At 46.5% G+C, this 24292-nt stretch overlaps 2 protein-coding genes across 2 annotated transcripts; one reads left to right on the top strand and one right to left on the bottom strand.

Annotated features, from left to right (window-relative positions):
* Positions 1-1612: 1612 nt before the first annotated feature.
* On the top strand, positions 1613-5757 carry LOC117839305 (putative tRNA pseudouridine synthase). Its single transcript, XM_034719610.2, has 7 exons — positions 1613-1940; positions 2017-2052; positions 2595-2707; positions 2804-2952; positions 3052-3196; positions 3968-4381; positions 4828-5757. Exons 1-7 carry the CDS (start codon positions 1670-1672, stop codon positions 5257-5259), a joined length of 1560 nt encoding a protein of 519 aa, XP_034575501.1. The 5' UTR covers positions 1613-1669; the 3' UTR covers positions 5260-5757.
* Positions 5758-7273: 1516 nt separating this feature from the next.
* On the bottom strand, positions 7274-8966 carry LOC117839306 (transcription factor bHLH61). Its single transcript, XM_034719611.2, has 4 exons — positions 8731-8966; positions 8382-8510; positions 7828-8007; positions 7274-7740 (listed from the first exon to the last, which is right to left on the bottom strand). The coding sequence occupies exons 1-4, from the start codon at positions 8818-8820 to the stop codon at positions 7642-7644; spliced, it is 498 nt and encodes a 165-aa protein (XP_034575502.1). The 5' UTR covers positions 8821-8966; the 3' UTR covers positions 7274-7641.
* Between the last annotated feature and the right edge of the window lie 15326 nt (positions 8967-24292).

The following is a 24292-nucleotide window of genomic DNA, read 5'->3' as shown; positions in this document are numbered from 1 at the left end:
GTACTCTGGCGCTGAAACCCAGCAGCTGAAACCGATAGCGATGACCGGCTCCGGGAATCCGTTTGACGATGGCACTTGGGAGACAATGTTGCTGCAGCATGTTGGATCCGGGCGCCAGTATTTGGTATCCCTGCTGGCGTATGTGCCTTGGATGCAGTCCAACGGAGGCTCATACGAATCGGAAACGTCCTGCAGGCCGGGGAGCAGCGTGAGCTCTCCTACCGCGGACTCGATCGCGAGCTCGAACTGGGACGTCAGCAACTGCAGGCACCTGATGGCGATCCCGACGATGTCCGTGCTCTCCGAGAGCCGCAGCATCAGCCAAACGCAGAAACTGTTCTCGGGCGTCTTCAGGTCCTGGTAGCAGTAGTACAGCTCTGCCTCCACGCCACGGTCTCCCAAACCCAGGGGCAGCATGTGGAAGCGCATCCCCCGGCTTCCTCTGGAACTCTCGTACCAGAGGGTCTTCTCTTCGAGAAGCTGCCTGACGAACGGGTACCGGAAGGAGTCGCGCCGGAGCGGGCAGCCGGTCTCCACGTCCGCCGCAAACTTCTCTGCGCAATCCGCGTACCATTCGAAAGCTTGGACAGCGGTGGAGCTCAAGTGATGATCATCCTTGTTGAAGCCAAGGAGAGACGAGATGGGGAGGTTTCTAGCACGGCCGATCCATCCGAGGAAGGGGTAGCGCGTCGCCGCTTGCCGGCCGGCCTGTTCCTGGCCTTGCCGCCGCACCCGCGGCCTGTGCTTGTTGAGCAGAGCTGTGCCCTCGGCGTGAGCACTCTTCAGCATCTTGATGCGGCGAAGCAGCGAGACGTGTGTGATGGGCATCTTCGCGGTCCTCTCGAGCGCGAACTCCAGCTGGGAGAGTGCCATCTCGAGCCTGGCCATGTTGTGCGCGCTGGCGGCCTTGTCGTCGAGCTTGGCTGAGATGTACGACGAGGCCCTGCTCACGCCCTCCTGGGCAAGGGCTGAAGCCACCATGTCCGCCATGAAGTCGCTGATGATCCACGAACCTGCTGAGGACTGAGGAGTCAAAACAACAGCAACTTAGCTAGCTGCAGAGGCGTGCAGCACGAACCGCTGGCTCTGATGGAATGGAGAGGCTGGGAGCCTGGGAATGACCAGCACATCAAAAATCGAAGGTGAGGTAGTGGTTGTGCAATTGTGCTTATTGTTTATCGAATCGGACGAACTGTATATATGGAAGTAAAGTTGCGGGGAGGGGCACCATGGGATGGTTCCTATGCCGTCCTGGGAGTCGCCGTGTGCCGCGCCGACCGCCGAAAGCGATGACTTCTTGCAATTGTAAGGTCGTCGCAGTGGACTTAGTGCGTGCAATGCAACAATAAGTCGCTGCCCCGAACGTCCTTCACGCGGCGCTAGCTTGGCGTCCATCACTTCTAGCGCTGACCAGTCCTCGTCAACTTCTGTGCATGTTTTTTTTTTTGAGCACAGTGTAAAAATCCAATCATCCTCGGAATAAATCCAATCTCACAGATTGTTGAAGACGAGTAGAAAGCCCATGAAACGACGAAGCCCATCACAATGTTCGGGCCCAGCAGCTCCCAACTGCTATACCGTACTCCCCTCACACTGGTCCGTCGTCGTCTTCTTATCCCCCACTACAATTAACAAGCCCTTCCACGTGGGCCGCCCCGTCCCGCCGCCGATGGCCACCGCCGCCGCCGCTGCGACGTCGTCGTGGCTTCTCCGGAGACCAATCTCCTCCATCCTCCTCGCTAGGCGCGCGACCCCTAGAGTCCTGCGTACCACCATCTTCTATTCCTCCTCCGCATCCGCCCCCGCCGCACCACCGCCGCCTCCGCCTCCGCTTCCGTCTGACACCTCGGCCGGCGATGGAGGTTGCGGGATGAGATGGGAGTCGGCGCGGAAGAAGAGGGTGGTGCTCCGCGTCGGCTACGTCGGCACCGAGTACCGAGGTTTTTACTTGCCACCTTAATTTCCCGAAAGGAAAATGGTGGGGTCGTGATTGAATGCGATGTGCTTTCATGGCAGGCCTTCAAAAGCAGCGGGAGCTTAGCGTGGACTCCAGTAAGTACTGAATTTCTATACCAGCGCTCTCTGTGTTTTGAGTTCTTACTGGTTAACTAAATAGTTTTTTGGGTTTGCTCAAAGAAAATTAATTTGATGGTTGCTAGGTGTAGCTTAATTCGGTGCACCGTTGTGAATGGTAGCACTGGGGGGCTCTTTTCGTACTAGTGCCTAGTTGCACTGTATTGTTGCTTGTCGTTCTGTTCATTCGAGCTCTGATACTGGTTCATTTGTTCTGAAAGAACAAATAACCCATGGAGCAAATCCTAGTTCCTCTAGCAGTTATTTTTAGCTTATCCATGAAGGACTCAAACTTTCAGAGCGATGTTTTGCAATCCAATAGCATGATTGTGAAAGGTCACACCACATGACGAAAAATACTATTAATGAGCGCACGAGCATGATTGTTTGCATCACAAGCTTCAATAGCGTGGATATTAAATTATAGATGTTCTATAGTTGCCTTGGTTCTTTTTGTCGAGTATTGGCATGATGGATTATCAGTATGAGATGTTGATTAACCCCTCTTTCTTGCTCTGTAGCCATTGAGTCAGTCTTGGAATCTGCCATCTTCAAGGCAGGAGGCATTCTTGAGAGCAATTATGGAAAACTTCAAAAGGTTGGGTGGGAGAGGAGTAGCCGAACTGATAAAGGGGTAGGCATTAACCACTTAACCCTCTTAAATTTATGAAGAATGTTTTTTTTCAGCTAACAAAGGCTTGTATGCATGCTTAGAACGGACTAATTTCAGGTACATTCGCTGGCTACGATGATCTCCCTTAAAATGGAAATCCCTGATAGAGCGTGGGAAAATGATCCTGATGGCATTTCTCTTGCCAGTTTCATTAACTCAAATTTGCCGAACAATGTCAGAGTTTTTAGTATCTTACCTGCACAAAGGTAGTGGGGTCGTTTATATTTACAGAAATAATCGAGGTTAGATGATTCATTGGATTATACCTAAATTACCATGTTTGTATTGTTGTGCATTAATTACAGGAGTTTTGATGTAAGGAGGGAGTGCTTATACCGTGAGTACTTCTACCTTCTTCCTGCTGAAACTATTGGAATTAAAGATGGTTGTAGTTCTGAAGAAGTGCAAGAACACTTGTCAGAATTCAACAGCATACTGAAAGGTTTCGAGGTATGCACCCGTTTAAATGTGTCTCTTATCTCATCAGAACGAGGCATGTGTTTAGTGGGGACATACGTATATGTTGGATTAAGAACGAGGCATGATAGCATGAGTTTTATTCAATGAGTATGTTACATCAGAGCTCACCAAACTTCTCCAGTTTGCCCATGAACCTTAATCTTGAATTCTTGTCTGGCATGTACATGAATTTCTTAGGGCATCTGTGATCTCTCAATTGAATGATAGAAAAGAGAAACTTGGAAACAGCTTTGTGGAACATTTAAGAATGCATAGCTAGGCAAGTGACTAAGCATGTTCTTGTTTTGGTCCTTTTCCAATTACTTCACTAGCTTGATGGCTTCAGTGGGAAGTTAAACAACTTCAGCCATCTGTTGGACTAAAATTTGGGTTCGGATTTCAGAGTATGAAGTTGGTGGCACTGACACAACTGAAGAAGTGGAGATACCTAGTTCAGTGTACTCTCTGCATGACAGTCACCAAACAACTACTGCTTAAACCAAATGCAATTTTTACAAACCAGGCTCTAGTAAATTTTAAAGATATTTAACTTTTCAAATATACCCTCTTTCACCCCAAGATACATCTTGAATATAGTCCTAACACGATCATGTCCCTGAATTTCCATCAGATTATTGGTTATGCAAATAGCATTTTATACAACACATTGGGGAGAACTTATATCAGAATAATTTTCCTCATCCATTTACTTTGTATGCACACAAACTTCACCATACTTACATGATCTTTCTCAACTTGTAGGGAAACCATCCATTTCATAATTACACTGCACGGGCCAAGTACAGAAAAGTTCTTGCGGGAAGTCACCGAAGGGTCAAAGGAGCATGTTTGCCGTTGAAGTCCATGTCTTCTGAAATGGGTATGGAAGAAAACTCTTCTGAAGACAACACTCCTTCAGACCATGATGAAGACTTGAATATTTCATCAATGATTGATTCTGGTGTCGAAGACAATTGTTTGAATGATGTTGCCAAACATTCTGGGAACCGGGTGCAGATTCAAGCTAGGTGGCTATATGAGCCTGATGAGAGTGATAGACTAAATGCTTCACATTTCAGAGATATTATTACATGTTCATGTGGAGAATTGCAGAGTTCATCAGGAATTCAATTTGTGGAATTGACCATATGCGGAGTATCTTTCATGCTACATCAGGTATGTATAATCTATTACAAAATCAATAGTAACATGGTACTACTATCTTTGCAACCAATCAGGGAAAAGTAAATTTCACAAGATAATAATTTTAAAGTATTCCACTTTCTTGCTCTGAGTTGTGGTTTTTTTGGGTGTTTGTCGATGGTACAGTATAGACATATGCTTGATTTTTTTCAAATCGGTTCCTCTTTACAAACCAGCTCGCTAATTTTTATAACCATTTATAAATTATGATAGTTTATATCATGCCAAGAAACTAATCCCTCTGAGAAGTAAGTATGCATGAACTAACCAGTTCATTAAGTAGTATTTTTTTAAAAAAAATTCTGATCCGTGATGCTCAGTATTCAAGGTGTACAATTAGCTTTTGATACCCAATTACTAAAAATATTATGCGCATGTGAGTTATGATGTAGTCATGCTATTCTTTTTCTTGACCTCAGATCCGGAAGATGGTTGGAACTGCAGTGGCAGTGAAGCGTGGATCACTACCCAAAGATATCATAGAATTGTCTCTAGCAAAGTTTTCTAGAATCGTTCTACCAATAGCCCCTTCAGAAGTTCTGATCCTTAGAGATAATAGTTTCTGCACGAAAAACAAGGAAGGGAGACTTGTTCGCCCTGGGATCGAGTCAATGAACAAATCGGCAGAAGTCAGGAAGGGGGTTACGGAATTCTACAAGGCAGCTCTCCTGCCTGAGCTAGCAAAATTCTTGGATCCATCTATGCCACCATGGAAGGAATGGGTGGAGAACTTGGACCAGTTCGCCACCATACCTGATTCGCAGCTGGATGAAGTTAGGGAGGCTTATAAAATATGGAAGGCTGATTATGACAGAGTGAAGATGGCTAAAAAGAGTGCTGACGGCATCTAATTTCATAACTTAGCTGCTCATAAAGTGGATGAGGAACTGAATTGAATTGTTCTCTGAAGAGAATAATGTTTCTCTTGTGCAGCCAAATCCTTACATTGGATCAACTTGAGTATTCGGTTGGCAATGTTACCACCTTTTTGGATGAGAGGGCTTATTCTTGCAATTGCCTGGATTTAGTTCAAATCTGAAGTACTTCCTAGAGATTGGGATCTGAGACCCTCCTGTCGAAGCAGGCCCTTGGTGTTGCATTTCTAACCCAGGAGAACAAGAGCAAGAGCCTGAGGTATTGATCGACTTTACCAGGACAATTTGCAGGCTGAAAATATCGAGATTTTGTCTTGAATGAATTGCAGATTTACCGATTGGGTTGAGGCAAGTAAAAAAAATTCCTCTGATCTGTTTCACTCATATGGTGCCGTTGTAGTTGACTTCACTTTTTTTGAACAATGGATTATAGTTCACTTCATATTATTCATACATGGCATTGTAGTTCACACACTTGACACTGTTCGAATTCACATGTAGCCACTCCAATTCCAGCCCACATGCATGCCTCCCTGTGCGGCTGTGCCGGTTTCACGTGGACGATGCCCGCTGGCACACCGATCCTACCCGGCTTTTGTTTCAACTGAACGTCTCGTCAGTCAGCGCCCGGTGGCAATGACTAGAGCCCCGGCGCGGCAGTGCGCTCCCTAATTGTCGCCTCACGAGCAGCAGCCGCCTGCGTGCGGCCAAAGCTTGCACGTCTGGGGGCGCCAGGGTGGGAGAGGAGGACGGCCCCTGAGCCCCCGACGCCGGACTTGAGGAGCCTCGCGCCGCGCGCGAATCCCTCTCGTGAGCCGCAGGAGGGCAGCGGCGACCTGCAGGGGCCTAGCTGTGCTGTGCGGTGCAGCGCTAGCTGCTGGTTCGTTCGGTTCGTCAGGGCCAGGTGAAAGCAAGGCGTGGCGCGCCCCCCGTGTGGGGAGGCGACAAGCGAGCCGCGTACGGCGCCCTGGCCGGACGCGCGCTGGGGCACCGGCCGCGGCCGGGGCGTAGCAGCAGGCGGCTGGCCGGCTGGCTGGCTGTTGTCGCCACGAAGCCGCGCGCGTAGGGCGTAGCAGCTAGCGGCCGGGCCGCGCATGGTGGTGGCACGCAGCGCACGACGCCCTGCCGCCTCCGCGCGCCGCGACGCCTGCCGCGCCCGGGCATCCATCGATGCGTCCGCGCCCGCGCGCCCCGTCAGTCAGGTTGTCCCTTGCGCTCCCCGGGCGCGAGCCGATCCGCGGGGCGCAGGGCCGGGGGGTCACAGGCGACGCGGAGCCGTCTGTCACGAGAGCGTTGTAGCGATCGATGCGGCTGCCACCGCCAGGATCAGGATGCATGGCGTGGATGCCTGCTGCCTGCCTGCTGCCGATCCTCTCGGCCGCCGGGTAGCCGTGCTCCCTAAAGAAATGGCACGCCAGCTTTTTAAATAACTGCCGCCTCTCCCCTTGCTTGCTTGGGCGCCTCATCGAGCACACGGCGGTGGTGGCCGGTGGGTGGGTGGACGCAATCGTTGGGGCGGCGTGAGAGCGACACGGGGTCTTTTGCGCTGCTAGCTCCACCTCGGCGCGCGGTGTTTGTTGGGAAAGGCAGGCGGGCAGGAATGACCACGCCTCGAACGGGGGCTTCCCATTGGCTGCCTTCCTGTGTTTTCGGAACCCGTGACTCCTGCAGGTTTTGAACACGGCGTGTACGCGTTTGGGCAGATCAACTTGTATTGTAAAATATCTCATCTATCCGGTGTTCTTCTTCAGGCACTGTTTCAGGGATTAGCTAGCTGGATAGCTAGAGATGCCGATTTAGCAAAGCACCATGCATGAGATTTGATAGATCGATAAGGAAGGAGCAATTTGAAGGGAGCAAACAGGTTTATTTGCATGCGTTAGTTATTAGAACACTGCTGGCTGCCTTCATGAATGATCAATGTCTTTTAGAAGCTCATACTGATTTCATCTCATCATGATGGACTCACCGTTCAGCAGAGGCCAGAGGGTGCATGGACACATATAACTTGCATGAATATTAGTACATACGGAAGAAGGGCAGTTGAATGCTAGCTCTATTCAGCTTTGCTTCCAACCTCCCATCATTCTTACTTGCATGATCGATCTTATTGTCATAGACATATATATAAATCATGGCGCTCCCTTAGCTAATTAATACTATTACACAGGAAATGGAATTCACCGGATCATCAGCACTAGGGAGCAACTACCCATGTCGCCAGCGATAGAGGATATAGAAGCCAAAAATACAGGAAGAGGGAGGAAATGGAGCAGACAAAGCGATCTCGGCTTCCTGAGACGCTCAAGGACAGGAGGATCGGGTGACCGGCCAGGAGTGTGCGCTTACGCGCTCCGCCTACTCCTCGTCATGCTCGCTGCCGCTCTCGGAGCAGCTCCTGATGGCCTGCAGCACGGCCTGCTTCACGACGTGCTCGTCCACGTTCTCCGCCACGTTCTGCGCGCAGCACCACCAAAGAGAATTAACATGTTATAAGCCAAGAAGAAAGAGAGGCGCAATCAATCAATCAGTTACTGATTTTACCTCTCCACCCACGGCCTCGAGGCGGAAGGAGTCGGCGCAGGACGCGGTGGCCTGGAGGACGCTGAGCCCCAGCTCGTCGAAGGCCTCGAGCACGGAGACGAGCAGCCCCGGGCAGCTCTTGTCGGAGAAGACGTTGATGAGGAACCCGCCGTGCCCGCCTACTAGGGTTTCCACGGTCACCTGCATCCATCCGTATCAATATGTGCCCGGTCCACCCGTTATCATTGATCAATCAGCGGTGCTCAGCTCAGCTGAATATTGCAGGCAGGCATGGGATCGAAGAAGCCTTGAAGCTGCACATGTGAACTATACGGCCCTACTGATGAGTACTGAGTACTGACTGAATAATCCCGAGTGATTGGCTAGCATGTGAACTGGTGCAGCAGCAGTACCACACTACCACTGGATACTTCCTTCTACTGGTGACACCGCGAAATTACAAATTAGCATCATGCATATGGGTCCCTAATAGCTTCTGTGCATGTGCATCATTATCTATCTCTACATGTACATGGCATGGAGTATATGCGAGCGAAGCGAAGCGATGCGAGTACCGTCGGGTAGGAGGAGTTGTGTCTCAGCGCGTCCTGCGCGCAGGCGATCTCCTGGTTCAGCCTCACCACCTTCTGCTTCAGCTCCTTGATGTACGCCGACGCGTCCATGATTATGGATGTGTTGCTTAACTGCGCAAAGGTATATTATTGTGGCCAAGGTGAGTAAATAAACAGGTATCATTTGATATTTGGAATGATCCAAAGAGCAGGCGATGCAAGAACGAGAAGGTTGCAGAGAGGTGATTGATCGATGCATTTGACGTTCTGAATTCCGAAGAGCACTGGAAAGAATTGGGAAAAGAAAACAAGAGGAAGGTGGAGCCAGGATTGAGCGAGGAGAGATTATTACAGCGTGGGAGTGAGTGATGGAGCGGAGGATCTTCAGCTTCTCCTGAAGAGCGGCCGCCGCCTGCTTCTTCTTGCGTTCCCTCGACAGCATCTCTCTATGCCTCGCGCGCGCGCACGCACACACCACAGAGCTAAGCTAGCCACGCGGCCTGGCAGCTTGCCCAATGGAGGCAAGAGAGAGACAGGGAGAGGAGTGTAGGTGTGTGGAGCTTAAATGGAGGACCAAGAATGAAGGACTCGAACCCCAGTCCCCATATCTATATAGCGGTGGTGGTCTCCCGGTCCCGACGGGCAGTGGGCACTCACGTGATCTTATTGTTCTTCTGTTGCTATCCTGCTGCGGCTTCGTGTACATATATTCCTTTTCTTCTCTCTGGAGAATAATATCAATTGAAAAAAAAAGAAATCGAAAGCCAAATGACGTAAGAGATCAGAGGATTTGGGACGATATATGGACGCGCTTTGTCGTCAATTCTCCTCATTTATCAAGGCCTAAATAAGACTCGTGATATGTTGGGCCGAAGGGTTAGATACTTTAATAGGATTTTGCAAGATCTGCTGCCATGTTTCCTGCTGTCTGCTATTGCCTAGCTAGAGATATAAAGGTACCACACAGTACTACACTGGTGCATATATGTTTCGTGTATAGTACTTCCCTCCCTTTTACAGTACTCGGTTTTTAAGAAAATACTCGTTTTTTTATATTCTTCAACTATTTTCAAAATACTTCTTGTTCTACAAGTCCAAGGCAACTTTTATCTAGATTTTCCAGTCATGCCCCTACTAAATAAATGCACCCTATAGTCCATAGAATCAGTTGGTACATTCGAAAACATAAATGCACATTTTAGATAGGGTTAACTAAGGGTAGAATCATCCTTTCCAAACAATAGAGCAACATTAATTCAAATTTCAGTATGTACTTCATCGAGAGTAGAGTGCTCGATTTTATATGTTAAAGTCGATATATAATACAACCGACCAAATCCAGAAGAATAATACACATCCCCACCGCTAAAAACAGTATTGTGGAACGGAGGGAATACTGCTCGTGATTATTTTGCTGACGGAAGAGCCAATGGTTTAATCAGTAAAAGGTTTTGGTTCGGGTGGATTCCTTTATTCTGATTGGAGGGAAACGCACCAAGCGGCCAAGCAAGCCTATAGCACCGTACACTTTAAATTACATTACAGCGCGGCAGTGCAATTATGCAAGTTGTGGGCAATGCAGTGCTCAAACGTACAAGGAGTTGGAGATAAGGCAAAGAAGAGTTTGGCGACAAGGCCCAATGCAACCCATTGCATTGCATCCCGTGTGCGTCATCCGTCGAGTTTGCTCAGGTTAAAGGAATGCGCATGCACGCCAAGATTCCGTACGTTTCCCACTCCATATAAAAGAGCCGATATCACTATCCTCTGGCCACTATATGAGCAACTTGAGGTGGTGGCATTTAGATTGACACGAGACACACCTCGGATGCTGACCATAATGGAAAACAGCCCAGGTCACGCTTTCAAACAGTACATACTTTTTTTGTTCTACGCACTACAAGACTACCATGATTAGCTAGAGTGTTTTTTTTCTTTTGCATATGACTGACGGCGATTGGTTCTCTTTATAATTTTCTGAAATTGCCAAGTATGTTTTTAGCCTAGTTGAGGTAACTCCGACGGGACATTTATCAAGTAACCAACGGTTTTTTTCCGGGAAATGTTAGCTGGGGATTCCTGTTGCTAATTAATTTATTTTGGTTTCTCAAAAATGCCACAATTGGACTAGATATTCCTTGGCCACTTGATAATAAACCATGAAGAAGAACAACCACCCTCGCACTAGGAAAATCTTTGATACCATGTATTGACCGGTCAAACATTTTCAACCCTAACTATCAACACATAATGAATTTGTTAGGTACTCCCTCCGTCCCAAATTAGTATTCGTTTTGTCTTTCCTAGATTCATAACTTTTTACTATGCACCTAGATATATATGCACCTAGATATATGCTATGTCTAAATACGTAGAAAAATGCATGCTCTTAAAAAAAACCAAAACGAATAGAAATTTGGGATGGAGAGAGTACTAGCTAGTGTGGCCTGGCAACATAAGATTAATGGTAGATTTATACTTTCGTCAGAACATGTACTCATTTATATTTTTCAATATCGATCATATTTTCACGGAAAACTGCTAGTTAAAGCTCATATTATAGGCTGTACCTTTTAATTTACAAAACGACTTATATTTATTTTCGGACATGAGTGATATTACGTGTCAGCAGTGGTGGTCCTAGCTAGCTCGTATATAAATAAGCCCATATTTTATTTCCTAGGTAGCTCGATGTAGCCATCGATCAGAGATAGAATCACCACCAACATGCATGCACCATTCCTAGCCAAAAAAGAAGAAGAAGAAGCATGCACCATTCACCAAACATTCCCTCCACAGCGAGATCGAAACTTAACAAAAGGAATGGAAGAAGCCCCACGGCATTCATCAGTAGATACCACAGCTACCTTACGATCGAGTGTACGTACGACGTTATTATAGTTTACACTTTATTATTACAGCAGGCCCTCTTGGCGGCTCGATCAATTTGGCAGCGGCTCGCGAGAGCCTAAAATAAAAGCTGCCCTGCCATGGCATGGAGCCCGCGCGACCCCCCCCCCCCCCCCCCCCCCCCCCCCCCCCCCCTGTTTGCTTCCTTGCAACTTGGAGCCTGCCTGCGTGCCCTGCGCTTGCAGAACCGGCCGGCAGGGATAACCTTAAAATTTGGTGCGGTGAGGGAGAGAGAGAGACCATCACGCCATCGCGCGCGCCCCCCGGCGTGCCGGGCACCATCTGCCATGTGACAACGCCGGATCGGAGCCCGGAGCGCGGCCGGAGGGGGAGAAGGGCGCGCGCTAGCCGAACCGTGGTGTGTCATCATCGGTGATCCGTCGACTTGTGGTGGTGGTACTCGCCTGACTGCCAGAACGCTAGCGGCTTGTGACTTGTGAGCGGTGACGTCGTCGTCGCGCGCGCGCACGAGCGAGCGAGGGAGCCGGCCGGGTCGGGTGGTGGGGGCAGCGCGCGGCGAAGGGGAATCTGCTCGTGAGCGGACGGGGGGACACGCCGCGCGCGCAGCAGCAGGGACGACGACGACGGCGCGTTGTTGCGGAGTGGCAGCGGCAGCATTGGAACGGATCGGACTCTGAGGGAGGATCGACCGCGACAAAGGCAGGTCGAGCGGGGCTCTCAGTCTCAGCTGGCGGGGGAGAGACGTCGGATAATTAGACAATTGGTGTATTAATTTCTGAAATAAATAAATCATCATAAGAGATTCTAGCATGCAAAACTCTAACATACGAGAAGCCGTGATGACAAGTGGTGCTGATGGGACAACAACAGTGTTGCGGACGGATCGCAGCAGCCGGCGCTGAAGACGACGGTACGCTGCATCGCCTGACTTGGACGAAAGACGAGTCGTGATGACAAACTTGAGCTTCCCAAAAAACTTATTCGTCCTCTCCCGGTGCAAGATCACAAGAACGAGTGGTTCCGGAGACCTGCTCTCTCGCTCGCCGGTGCACGCTGACGCAACGGAATGGAGAAGATCACAGTGGCGGCGCAACAGTATAGAAGAAGTAAAATCTAACTCATATAGACTACCTTAGGGATACCCTAACCTGGTGACCTTCCCGTATAGTAGTCTATGGCGCATTATTTCCATGAGGAGGTTGGTCCGTATTTATAGGGAGGAAAACCTCCCGCACCCTCGCACCCTCGTCTATTAGCAATACGGGACTAATAGATGGTGCACCCCCTCCTACGCTAATGGGCTTTTGAGATTTATTAAGGATTATTTATATGGGTGTTGGGGGGAAATATTAACGACCTCTCAAAGCCCATGGAAACAACAAAACATAAAGACCCAGGCCCACATAAGGTAATAAAGACTGCCGTCGGCCCAATATGGGAGGCGAGAGCCACGCTCCGCCTCGCCCGACCCCTTGTCCCAGGGTCGGGCGCCCCCGACCCCTTGAAGACCAAGCTCCGCCTCGCCCGACCCGCGGGCCTGGGGTCGGGAGCGCCCGACCCCCCGCTGCAAGTTTCCGCCTCGCCCGACTCAGGGCACAGGGGGTCGGGCTCACCCGGGCCCTCCAGACAAGAATCCACCTTGGGCGCGGATCTCGTGGGTCCCCCTGTCGATCTCGCCATAAATGCACCGCAGTTCTGTCAGGAAGAAGGATATCCGCGTCCCCAACGAAACCTGCCACAAGTACCAATGCGCGGCTGCACAGTACAAGCTACAGTGGCTGCGACCTCCTCCGATTCGCTACAGGGCACTCATGGCCTGCGCCGCCCGGAGCAGGCCTCCCTCGTTCTCGCGCCTCGCGCGTCCGGCGGCAGGGACGCGACGTCCGCCTTCCGCGGGCCGTCAGCAAGATGGAGGGATTCACCGCCTCCCCCAACGGACACAGGTGCCATGACAAAACGCCATCATCACACCCGGCTGCTACAGCCGCCGAGGAGACCATCGACAGGACGCGACGGCGGCCGCCCTCCTCCGGTAGATGCGCCAGCAAGGGCCGAAGGCCGGCGAGGACACCGGTGGCCTAGGGACTTGGTCCTTCCCCTTGTGTTGTATTTTTACCTAGCCTTGTTTATCTCTTTTACTTCTCCTCACACCCGGTCTCGCCTGTAACCTCGGTGGCCTCCTTGCGCTATAAAAGGAGAACCGGGGGCCTGAGACAAAGGAGGCTGGAGAGACAACTAAAAGCACAACGACGCTTCCAAGCCACCAAAACACACTCATACCCACCTAGAGCATTAGTGCATACCCAAGAGACCTGGGATCAGCTCCCTCTCGCGCACTCCTGTAACCCCTACTACAGAACCCCGCGTGGGCAACACGAGCAGCTCCCGACACTGGACGTAGGGTATTACCTTGCCCGAACCAGTCTAAACCCCGTGTCTCCCACGCCACCATCCGAAGCCTTACGCGCATAAAAGAAATTTACTAGTCTTAGTCTTGATCCACTAATCTTGACAACGACAATGGGCCAAACCCATATATCTAACAATCTCCTACCAGATCTCAAATACCCATTTAGGTGTTTTGCATGTTTCTCACTACTGTTTGATATACTAGTGTTTCAACAAGGATTGTTAAGTTGAACTCTTGCCTAGAGCTTCAAGCTATACTCATCCACGATTTGGCAATGGACTATGCCTTGAATTGCTAGTTTTGTGCGGACAAGTTTCACTCCAAGTCATAACCAGTACCTGGCTGCCAGTAGCCTACTCCGTGGGTGGAGCGCATACGTCGTACTCCCTGATCTCTTTCATGAGCTTACTAGAGATCACCCAAGTCTCATAGACTACGACGTTTAACAGCCAAACTCATATAGGTGTGTTCTTTCAAGAATGCTCCGTAAGATAGTATCTTCACTTATCAAAGCCAATAGAATCATATTAAGGCATATAGCCAACCTGCCTTACAGCACACATGCCTTACAATATTTGAGAGTATTGCATCTTCACTTATAGAGGGTTAAATAATTACTCTCCTTAGTTAACCAAAAGTTTGTTTTTCTCATATCCTAATTCATGGGATCTCCGATCACATAGGTTGGGTTACCACTATGGCAACTCAAACGGGTCTCATACCCATCTCCCTCGATGCACTTTCTATCACATTCCGTGATTGCTCTTTTGTTTTTTTCTGTTTGAATATAAGTCACACTTATTACTTCGAAGTTTCTCAATTTCCTGACAGACTTCAGTCGTCTTTTGACATATCTTGATGGCTTTGCATTATCTTTAGTACTGTTCATTTTGACTATCATAGTTTGATTGTCACAGTTCTTAAGGATAGCCGGCACTGGTTTTTCAACCACAGGCAAGTCCATCAAGAGCTCACGCAACCACTCTACCTCAACACCGGTTGTATCTAAAGCAATAAGTTCTACCTTCATGGTTGACCTCGTCAGAATGGTCTATTTGCAAGACCTCCATGATATTGCACCACCTCCAAGGGTAAACACATACCCATCGTGGCATAAAGCTCATTAGCATCAGAAATCTAGTTCGAGTCATTATATTCCTCAAGCATAGCAGGGTGCCTAGAATAGTGAATCCCATGACTCATAGTACCCACCAAGTAGCGCATAATCCTTTCAAGTGTATGCCAATGACCAAAACCCGGGTTTGATATGAACCTGCTCAATTTGCTCACAGCAAAAGATATGTCGGGTCTCGTTGCACTAGCTAAGTACTCCCTCTGTACTGTTTAACCAGGCGCACCCATTTTTCAAATCTACTAGTATAGGAAGCGAGCTGGGTTATCGAGGATCCTTTAATTACTTGGGTGTACTAAAAACGAGAGAAAAAGAGCGCCAACTCAGTTTAGGAGTGAAAAATATGCACAACAGGTAGGAAATGGAGAGTTAATACATCCCTGCATGCATGAGGCAGTTACTCCGTGCATGCCACGTGCCGGTTAGTCTGGCTGAGTTAATACGTCATCTTGGTATCTGGTATGATGCCTCTCGCGCCTAGTAAAACGGTATGGAGGGAGTACATGAGTGAACCAATAATCTGTTGATCTTTCGCAAATTTCTTAATCTTTCGAAGTATCACACTAGGATCATAAGAAGTTGGAGAACGCTTGTTGTCCGTGTAGCCAAAGCGGATCAATTCTTCTCCACATAATGGGATTGCGAAAGAGTAATCCCATTCTCATCCTTAATCAGCTTAATGTTCAGAATAACATCAGCTTCTCATAAATCTTTCATATCAAAACTCTTTGGTAGAAAACACTTTACCTCATTGATCACATCAATATTCGTACCAAAGATTAGTATGTCGTCCACGTACAAGCATAATATAACTCCTTCGTCCCCACCATGGCGATAGTACATATATCTATCAGCCTCATTTATGGCAAAGTCCGCAGAAGTTAAAGTTCTATCAAACTTCTCATGCCATTGCTTAGGCACCTGTTTCAGGCCATACAAAGACTTCAATAACTTACACACCTTACTTTACTTTCTTGACCCTTCACCACAAATCCATCAAGCTGATCCATATAGATCTCCTTATCCAACTCTCCATTTAAAAAAGCTATCTTTACATCCATCTGATGGACAATAAGACCATATGAGGTAGCCAAAGAAAGTAGTGCTCGAATTGTGGTCAATCTAGCGACAGGTGAGTAAGTATTAAAGAAATCTTCGCCTTCTTTTTGTGTGTAGCCTTTGGCCATAAGTCGTGCCTTGTACTTCTCAATAGTACCATCAGGTCTAAGCTTCTTCTTTAACACCCATTTACAACTCAGTGGTTTGCAGCCATAGAGTCATTCAGTGAGCTCCCAGGTTCCATTAGAAAGAATTGAGTCCATGTCATTATGGATAGCTTCTTTCCAATCATCTGCATCTGGAGATGCAAATGCCTCAGCAATGGATGTGGGTGTATCATCGACAAGGTACACAGTAAAATCATCACCAAATGATTTTGCAATCCTTTGTCTCTTACTCCTTCTAGGAGCCTCATTGTCATCCTTCTCAATGACCTCCTCATGCTCATCAAATTGTTCAGAAGACTCAATAGATGCAATTGGTTCAAGAATTATCTCAGAGGAAAATCTAGAAGTGATATGCATATCTTTCATAGGAAAAATATTCTCAAAGAATGTTGCATCACGAGATTTCAGAATAGTATCAACATGCATATCAGATACCTCTGATTTAACTACTAAAAATTTATAGGCAATGCTCCTCTAAGCATATCCTAGAAAGATACAATCCACTATCTTAGGTCCCAACTTGCGCTTCTTAGAAATTGATACATTGACTTTCGCCAAGCACCTGCAAGTGCGCAAATAAGAAAGTGAAAGTTTTCTCCTAACCCACATCTCATATGGAGTTTGCTCTTTATTCTTGTTCGAAACTCTATTCAGGACATGATATGAAGTCAATAAAGCCTCACCCCACTATGCCTTAAATAAATCAGCAGTGTCTAACATGGCGTTAACCAGGATCAGTTAGCGTGCGGTTTTCATCTCAGCAACCCCGTTTGATTCAGACGAATAGGGATGCGTCCTCTCATGAATAATACCATGTTCCTCACAGAATTCATCAAAAATTTTAGGAAAATATTCGCCACCACGATCTGACCTTGAATGCTTAATGTTTCTCTCTAGTTGATTCTCAACTTCAGCTTTATAGATTTTAAAGTAGTCTAACGCTTCATTCTTAGTTTGCAACAAATAAACATAGAAAAATCTAATCGCATCATCAATCAATGTCATGAAGCATCTCTTTCCACCTTTTATCAATACACCATTCATCTCACAGAGATCAGAATGTATGAGTTCTAGAGGTGCCAAGTTTCTCTCCTCAACTGCCTTGTGAGGCTTCCAAGGTGGTTTCGATTGCACACGACTATGGCATTTAGAACCTTTAGCAATGGTGAAGTTTAGAATTAAACACATGCTGGAAAGCTGAGACATCAAACCAAAATTAACGTGACATAGACGTGGATGCCAAGTACTCACATCATCACTAACATTGTCACAAATATAGTTCACTGACTTATTACAAAAATTTGCAAGGGAAAAGTGGAACAAACCTCCGCAATCATAGACTTTTACCAACAAATTGTCCATGTTTCGACACGACTAATTCATTGGACTCTAACACTACCTTAAATCTGTCCTTGCACAGGACCGAGCCGCTCGCAAGATTCTTGTTGATAGTAGGGACATGCTGCATGTTCCTTAGCTGCATAATTTTTTCCGAAGTAAACTTCAGATCTACCGTGCCAACACCATGAATAGAAGCATGTAACCTATTCCCCATCAGGACGGAGGAATCATGAGCGACCTGGTAAGAAGAGAACATAGATATGTCACCACACACATGAACATTGGCACCCGTATCAAGCCACCAACTGGTAGATTGAAAAACTGAAAGAATAGTAGGTAAATTACCTACCCATCTTCAGTGTTGCCTATGGTCACTGTGTTGACATTCTTGGATCCAGATCCATGAGTAGCCCTTTTATCCTTGCGATCTACGCGATCTGGACAATCCTTTGAGAAATGTCCCAACTCGCTGCAGGTATAGCAAGACAACTCGGCTTTGTTCATATTCTTCTTCTTGAAGGTAGTAGTCTTAATGATCTTATTTTTTCCCTTTATTCTTGTTGCGTGGAAACTACTGCACCATGTTGACGCTAGACTAGCCTTAATCTCCTTTATCAGTAGCATCTTTCATCCGAGCCTTCTCCTCAACATCAAGAGATGATATCAGGTTTTCAACAATCTCCTGTCTCCTAAATTTCGAGTTGTGGCGAAATTCCTCCACGTGGAAGGAAATTTTACAATAATGCATCCAATCACAAACTTGCCGGGTATCTCACACTTGAGTTGCTCAAGGTCCTTCACAATGCACTGTACCTCATGCGCTTGCTCTACTATAGAACGGTTGTTCACCATCCTGTAGTCATGGATGCTCTCCATGTTCCACCATACTTTGTAACTAAAGCACCCCACAACTCCTTTGTATCTGTCGAGTCCACATAGACATCAATCAGACAGTGAGAGAGCACGTCGATGATACATCCCACGAAAAGATTATTGGCATCCGCGAACTTCTGCTGCTGCTCAGCAGTCAGTTCGCCTTCTGGTTTGCCTTTTCTTGTGTCCCAGATGTGCATCGCATTAAGCCATAGACGAACCTTTGATTGCCATATCTTAAAGTTCACACCAGAAAACTTTTCTGGCCTCAGTGACTCAGCAAAACCAGTCATCGAAAAATCAACAGATTGCCTATTTTAAGGTTTTTGGATTGTTGGATAATGAGGCAATTGTTGTGTTAATTTCGGAAATAAATAAATCATGACAAGAGACAATTCTAGCATGCAAAACTCTAACATACCAGAAGACGTGATGACGAGAGGTGCTGACGGGATGACGACGGTGTTGCGGACGGATCACAGCAGCCAGTGCTGAAGGTGAGGATGCGTTGCAACGCCTGACTTGGACGGAGAACGAGCTGTGATGACGAACTTGAGCAGTCATGCGGAGCGCTTTCCAAAAACCTTATTCGCTCTCTCCTGATGCAGGATCACAAGGACGAGTGGTTCCGGAGACCTGCTCTCCTGCTCGCCGGTACACACCGATGCAACGGAATGGAGAAGACCACAGTGGTGGCGCAGCAAAAACTAACTCGTATAGACCACCTTAGGGATACCCTAACCTGGGGGCTTTCCCGTATAGTAGTCTATGGTGCATTTTTTCCATAAGGGGGTTGGTCCATACTTATAGGGAGGAAACCCCCGCACCCTCATCTATTAGCAATACATGACTAATAGATGGTGCATCCCTCCTACGCTAATGGACCTTTGAGATTTATTCAGAATGATTTATATGGACCAAGCTCAAATATCTAACAAGAGAGACCATATCATTCACGCCCATCACGTTAAGGCAACATGCAGCAGGGGCAAGCGAATAGTTCTGCTTCTGCAGACGATTTTCTTTTTCGAGGCAATCTTTGTTTAGATGATTTTCAACTGAACTGACCAACTTGTTATGAGCATCTACTCTCTCGGTTTTCATATAGCTACTTTTATATTTGTCCGTCAAAAGAATTTTTAACTTTAATAATATTAATAGCATAAAAATCATAAAGATTGGTAACGTAAAAATGATGTTAGCAGAGAAATCATGAAACAAACTATCATAGCATCATGTGTGTTTTTATGTGAAATAAATTACTTTAGAGATATTGGTAGTTAAATATAAAACATTTTAACTTAGAATAAATTTAAAAGTAGCTACATCCTGACAAGGTTGGACCAAACATCTGTGGACTCCATCAGAAAATTTTTGTTATCTAACCATTTGAAATTTGAGTTTTCAGTTCTCGCATACCTATAACTGCCTAATTAAGTGCATCCTCCATCTTCTCTCTGCTTCTCCTATTGTAGCGTGATTGTATCTGGGCCTCCTCATTGTCCGGGGTGCAGAGCTATCGTGTTGCCTCCCTATTATGCTGGCACTGCCTTCACCACCTGAACACTTCAGCCGCTCATTGTATAAGAAAAGTATATAAGACTAACTCTGTTTCTATAGCATAGCCCAGTCCATCCATTCCAAATTGTAGGAAAAAATTATGTACCTAAAATGCCAAAACGACATGCAATTTGAAACGGAGAGAGTACCAAAGATCGAAGTGGTTATGATGTTAGTCTTTTTACTATCCACAAATAATATTAAGATTATTAACTATTACCGAGAATAATGACTCATGTATCAAAATCTATTACCTATCGTACAGATTATAATCGAGGGTACCCTTTTATTGCCTTTTGATGTGCAAGCACCTTTTAGTCAGAACTCGCAGGATTCTGTGGCTCCAGTGGCAATGATAGACAAATTTCTTTGAGGCCAAGATTGTATTCTTTGATGCCCTTTTATTTTGGAGAATCTTGGTGCAATATTTTTATGCGTACTTTATTTAGTCATGGTCTATTTCTAGAGAATTCGATCCGTGTGCTTGGCTAGCTGTATTTTTGTGACTCCATGGAACGGCATGCATGGAAGATCAACATTTTATGGCACGATAATACTACTCGGGAACTTTGTTTGTTTTTGCAAGCGATGAGGTGTGCATGCAGCGGCTAGCATCACAAGGCTCCAAAGGAAATGCTTTCACGGGGGTAGATTTTGCGGCCGCGCCTTGTCTGTTCCCCTCGTGTTGGCGCCAGCCCACACGTGCCAATCGCAACAAACTAATGGCTGGCAGAATAAAGAAAAAAAATGTAGAGTTCATGAGTTAGCGCCCGTTTGTTGTGTTGTGACGGGGGACAACCGATTAATTGAACTGGCAGTCTAATCAGATTGTACGTCTGTGGACGCAATTTTTCCTGCAGAAAAATATAGGTTTAATTTGCGGGAGCTGCTCCCTGTGCTTATTGGCTATTGGCGCTCAAAGCTAAAAGATGTAACTACCCGAAAAGATGTAACGGAATAAGTTATCATGTGTTAACAAAGTAATTTTAAATAAAAATATTATATATTATGGAAGTATTTCTATAATAAATCTAGTTAAATAACTAAACGATATACTGTAAATCTATATAATCTATTGGCCAATGATGGTCAAAGATACTTAAAAAAATTGATGGTCATAGCGAACTGAGTTACACTCAGTAAAGTTCTTTATGGTGGAATCTGCCCACCAGGATTTCAGTCCTCAACTCGGTACCGTTGCTCACATTATTTTTAGATTTATTGCAGGATTTAACCGGTGCTATTTTTAAGTGGTAGGCGATGTGCCCGTCGATAACAGGACGCCAGTGGTTATTGCCGGATCGGTCTTTCGGAGGATACTGTGTTTCGCAAAAAAAAAAGGTTCAGTAAACCTAGATATATTTATAGTTTGAATCGAAGGCATCTAGAGTTTAAATTATTTGGCAATTAATGTATAGGAAAAATCATTTTGGCCCATCAACTCTTTAGTTTTTCTAATATTTGACCCAAATACCAATACTTTCTAGTTTTGGTATTTACCCCAACTTCCAATATTGTCTAGTTTTGGCCCCTCGGCCAGTGAAAGCGGTTAAGGGCTGATGTGAGAGAAAAATATTTAATTTAAAAGAGGAAACGAAACTCAAATACCTTCAGAAGTTTTAGAAAAATTCTAGTGATAATTTTGACATAAGGAATCCCACAGAAATAACTAGAGCTCGTGAACAAGTTATATAATTGAAAAATAAGATACCCAATAAATCTTTAAATTGTTTTCTAAAGTTATTTAATATTTTATTTGAAATTTATGGAACTTGTTTAATGAGCTCTTAGCATTTTCTTTGGATTTCTTTCTTCAAAAAATCTTCGAGAAAATTTTGATGTATTTGAATTATATTTCCCTTTTCTGAACGTCTTCGAGCGAATGGGTCGGCGGATCTTGAGATTGATGAAATCCAAAATGTTTTATCAGCAGTCACCTATCGCTGAAAAAAAAGGTTGGATGAAAAATATGAGCACCCAAGGTGAGCCGAAACTCAAAGCTGGGCGGACTGGTTCCATCTCAATACGTCTTACGACACTGTTGGACTTATAAGCTAGATGGGATCATGGAAGCTAGTGTGCTTTAAGATGAAGCTCAAGCTCCAAAAAACTGACGCGTCAAGCGTCATATGCAAGTGCACACGCATATATGAATCACGCGGCAAGCCGGCTAAGTATGACCAAGTTTTGAAAGGGGCATGCACGCTGTGTATCGCCGGTCCATCATCTCCCACGCCGGCTCACCGACCATCGCCGGCCGGTCGGTAGCCCGCGCGGTGGCGGTGGCTTAACGGTAGTATGATCGACGTACATTCCGCGCGGCTATCCCTTTGCCCCCAAACGACATCGGAACCCATTGATCAATCCGCGTCCACCACCTCGTCCGCATGTATATATAACTCCGCAAGCGCATGCACACGACACCGCATACATGACATGAACGCAGCGTAGGCGTTCCGCTGATTCAAACACGCGCCATCGTATCCAGCGTGGCTGATCGACGGAGTCACGGAGAGACCGATCGCCCCCCATGCATGCTCATTATCCTCCGACCAAATATCGTGCGCCCCTATACGCGAGCGATCACGCGGGGTGTACGTACGTGCTCGACTGCTCGTGCTCCCCGTGACGAGGCCCAGGCCAAGCACCACCCCTTGATTTGCCGCCGAGCTAGCTGCATATGCCTCTCGCTCGCGGGCGCGCGCGCGGGGTGGGAAACGGTCGTGCCCGCTGCTGGCCGTTCCGATCGACGCGCGCAGCGCGCTGCACGTGGATGTCCCGGCGTCCCGCTATGGCACGGCATGGCGTGTGATGACTGATCAGCAGCGTGCCGGGGCCTAGCTTATTACTTGTCCCCATGCATGCCGCGCAGGGGACGCGAGTGTCGTCACACTGTCACGTACCGCTGGACCCTTTCGTACAGGCCATGTATTCACATGCGACGCTAGCGCTAACTCTAGTCGTCCAGTCATGGGCGCCGCGGCGGCGTGCCGTGCGTGCATGTAGCTAGCCTCTCGGTTGGTGTGGGACTCCTGTCAAGTACTCGATCAGCACGATCGATCAGTACGCAAAGCTGGGCTAGTTGTTGTGTTTTAATTTGCTGCTGTTAAAAATGCACGATTGAAGTATAATAGCAGAGGTGCGTTTAACCAAGCCTTGACTGAATTACCCAAATGGCTATGGTTACAAGTAAGTGATAGGGGCTCACATACGAAGATTCCATTGCCTGATTTGACTGCTGCCCTCGTCGCATAAGTGAACAATGAGGAGGTGTCCCACTTGCTGGAAATTTGTGCATGTAGGGGAGAAGAGAGAGAGAGAATGTGATAGCTCCTTCCCTGCCCTCTTTCCCTCTCTCATCTCTCTCCTCCGCACCACGCACAGAAATTTTCACATCCATCAACCTGAGGTGACCCTTTTTTCCCATCGTCATCGATCTGTCTGTGGTGACAGCAACATTCCACACATTCCCCTAGCTAGTTTATTGGGCAGACGTCATCCTCCCCTTTGCTAGTGCAGGGAATGTGCGTTGCTGCTGAGCTGTGATATGCTCTCGGTCCCACTCTCTAAGATCAAGCCCTAGTTATAAGCTACTCTAGCTCAATTATAAGCTTCCTAGCTAGTCTCCCACGTACATCAAATTGGAGTTCGTTACTGCTAGTAATCAACAGCCCGTTTAGTGGATCATGCATGCATGCAGTGGTGACCACTGACCACTGGTTAATCAAAGCAAAAATAATATTTCTGATTAATAAACCATATCACTTCCGAACATGCAAGTCCCCATACCAGCAGGATGTTTAGCTATATATGGACCATGACAGATGTCAAGGTTGTATTCTTCCATGCATGGCGTCGTGAGTAATCTGCAACTTGCATTTTGTTGTCTTGAGATCGACTCTGAATCAACACAAGCTTAATACGTACTCATAATAAGATACATACTCTTCCTCCATTTTAAATGTGGGGGACTAGCTATTAAGATTTTTAAAAAGTCAAATTAAACTATATAAATTGTGAACAGACCAGCAGTTAGTTAACTTGTGTGTACGTTTAGTATTGTAGAATAGATGCAAATATGCAAAACATTGGTATTTCACATATTTTTTTAATAATATACTGGTTAGTAGCCAAATATATCGGAAGAGAAACTAATGATCAAGCTATACTTTGTAAGACGTTTTCAAATCCTAATACACCTTATAGAAAGAAAGAAAGAAATAGAGGGGTGTCAATAATTAAAGTTCATTATTATTGATTATCTCCTTGGCTTAAAATAATCCAACAAACCCACATGAGGGTATTATACAAGAATATATATTGTATAGTAAAGCTCTTGTCCATCTCTAAGCGTCGATCATAGAAATTATATTGGACCACTGTTTGCTTCAAAAAAATCATTGGAGCACTGGAGATGAAGATGCTTCGAGCAAGCGCGTGTGTGGATCAGTCATTAGCTGGTAGCCATTCGTCGCACAGACCTATACAATGGAAAAACTGA

This window comes from Setaria viridis, chromosome 9 (assembly GCF_005286985.2).
Source record: "Setaria viridis chromosome 9, Setaria_viridis_v4.0, whole genome shotgun sequence".
NCBI lineage: Eukaryota > Viridiplantae > Streptophyta > Magnoliopsida > Poales > Poaceae > Setaria > Setaria viridis.
Note: the sequence above shows the minus strand (reverse complement) of the source record. Positions and strands in the feature narration are given on the sequence as shown.

What these genes read in the sequence shown, in the direction of transcription:
- LOC117839305 (XM_034719610.2), top strand. Translation starts at nt 1,670, where the DNA reads ATGGCCACCGCCGCCGCCGCTGCGACGTCGTCGTGGCTTCTCCGGAGA. An exon ending in CGTCGGCACCGAGTACCGAG is followed by an intron (nt 1,941 to 2,016) that starts GTTTTTACTTGC and finishes CTTTCATGGCAG; the next exon opens with GCCTTCAAAAGCAGCGGGAG. An exon ending in GGAGCTTAGCGTGGACTCCA is followed by an intron (nt 2,053 to 2,594) that starts GTAAGTACTGAA and finishes CTTGCTCTGTAG; the next exon opens with CCATTGAGTCAGTCTTGGAA.
- LOC117839306 (XM_034719611.2), bottom strand. Translation starts at nt 8,820, where the DNA reads ATGCTGTCGAGGGAACGCAAGAAGAAGCAGGCGGCGGCCGCTCTTCAG. An exon ending in CCATCACTCACTCCCACGCT is followed by an intron (nt 8,511 to 8,730) that starts GTAATAATCTCT and finishes ACCTTTGCGCAG; the next exon opens with TTAAGCAACACATCCATAAT. An exon ending in ACAACTCCTCCTACCCGACG is followed by an intron (nt 8,008 to 8,381) that starts GTACTCGCATCG and finishes GGATGGATGCAG; the next exon opens with GTGACCGTGGAAACCCTAGT.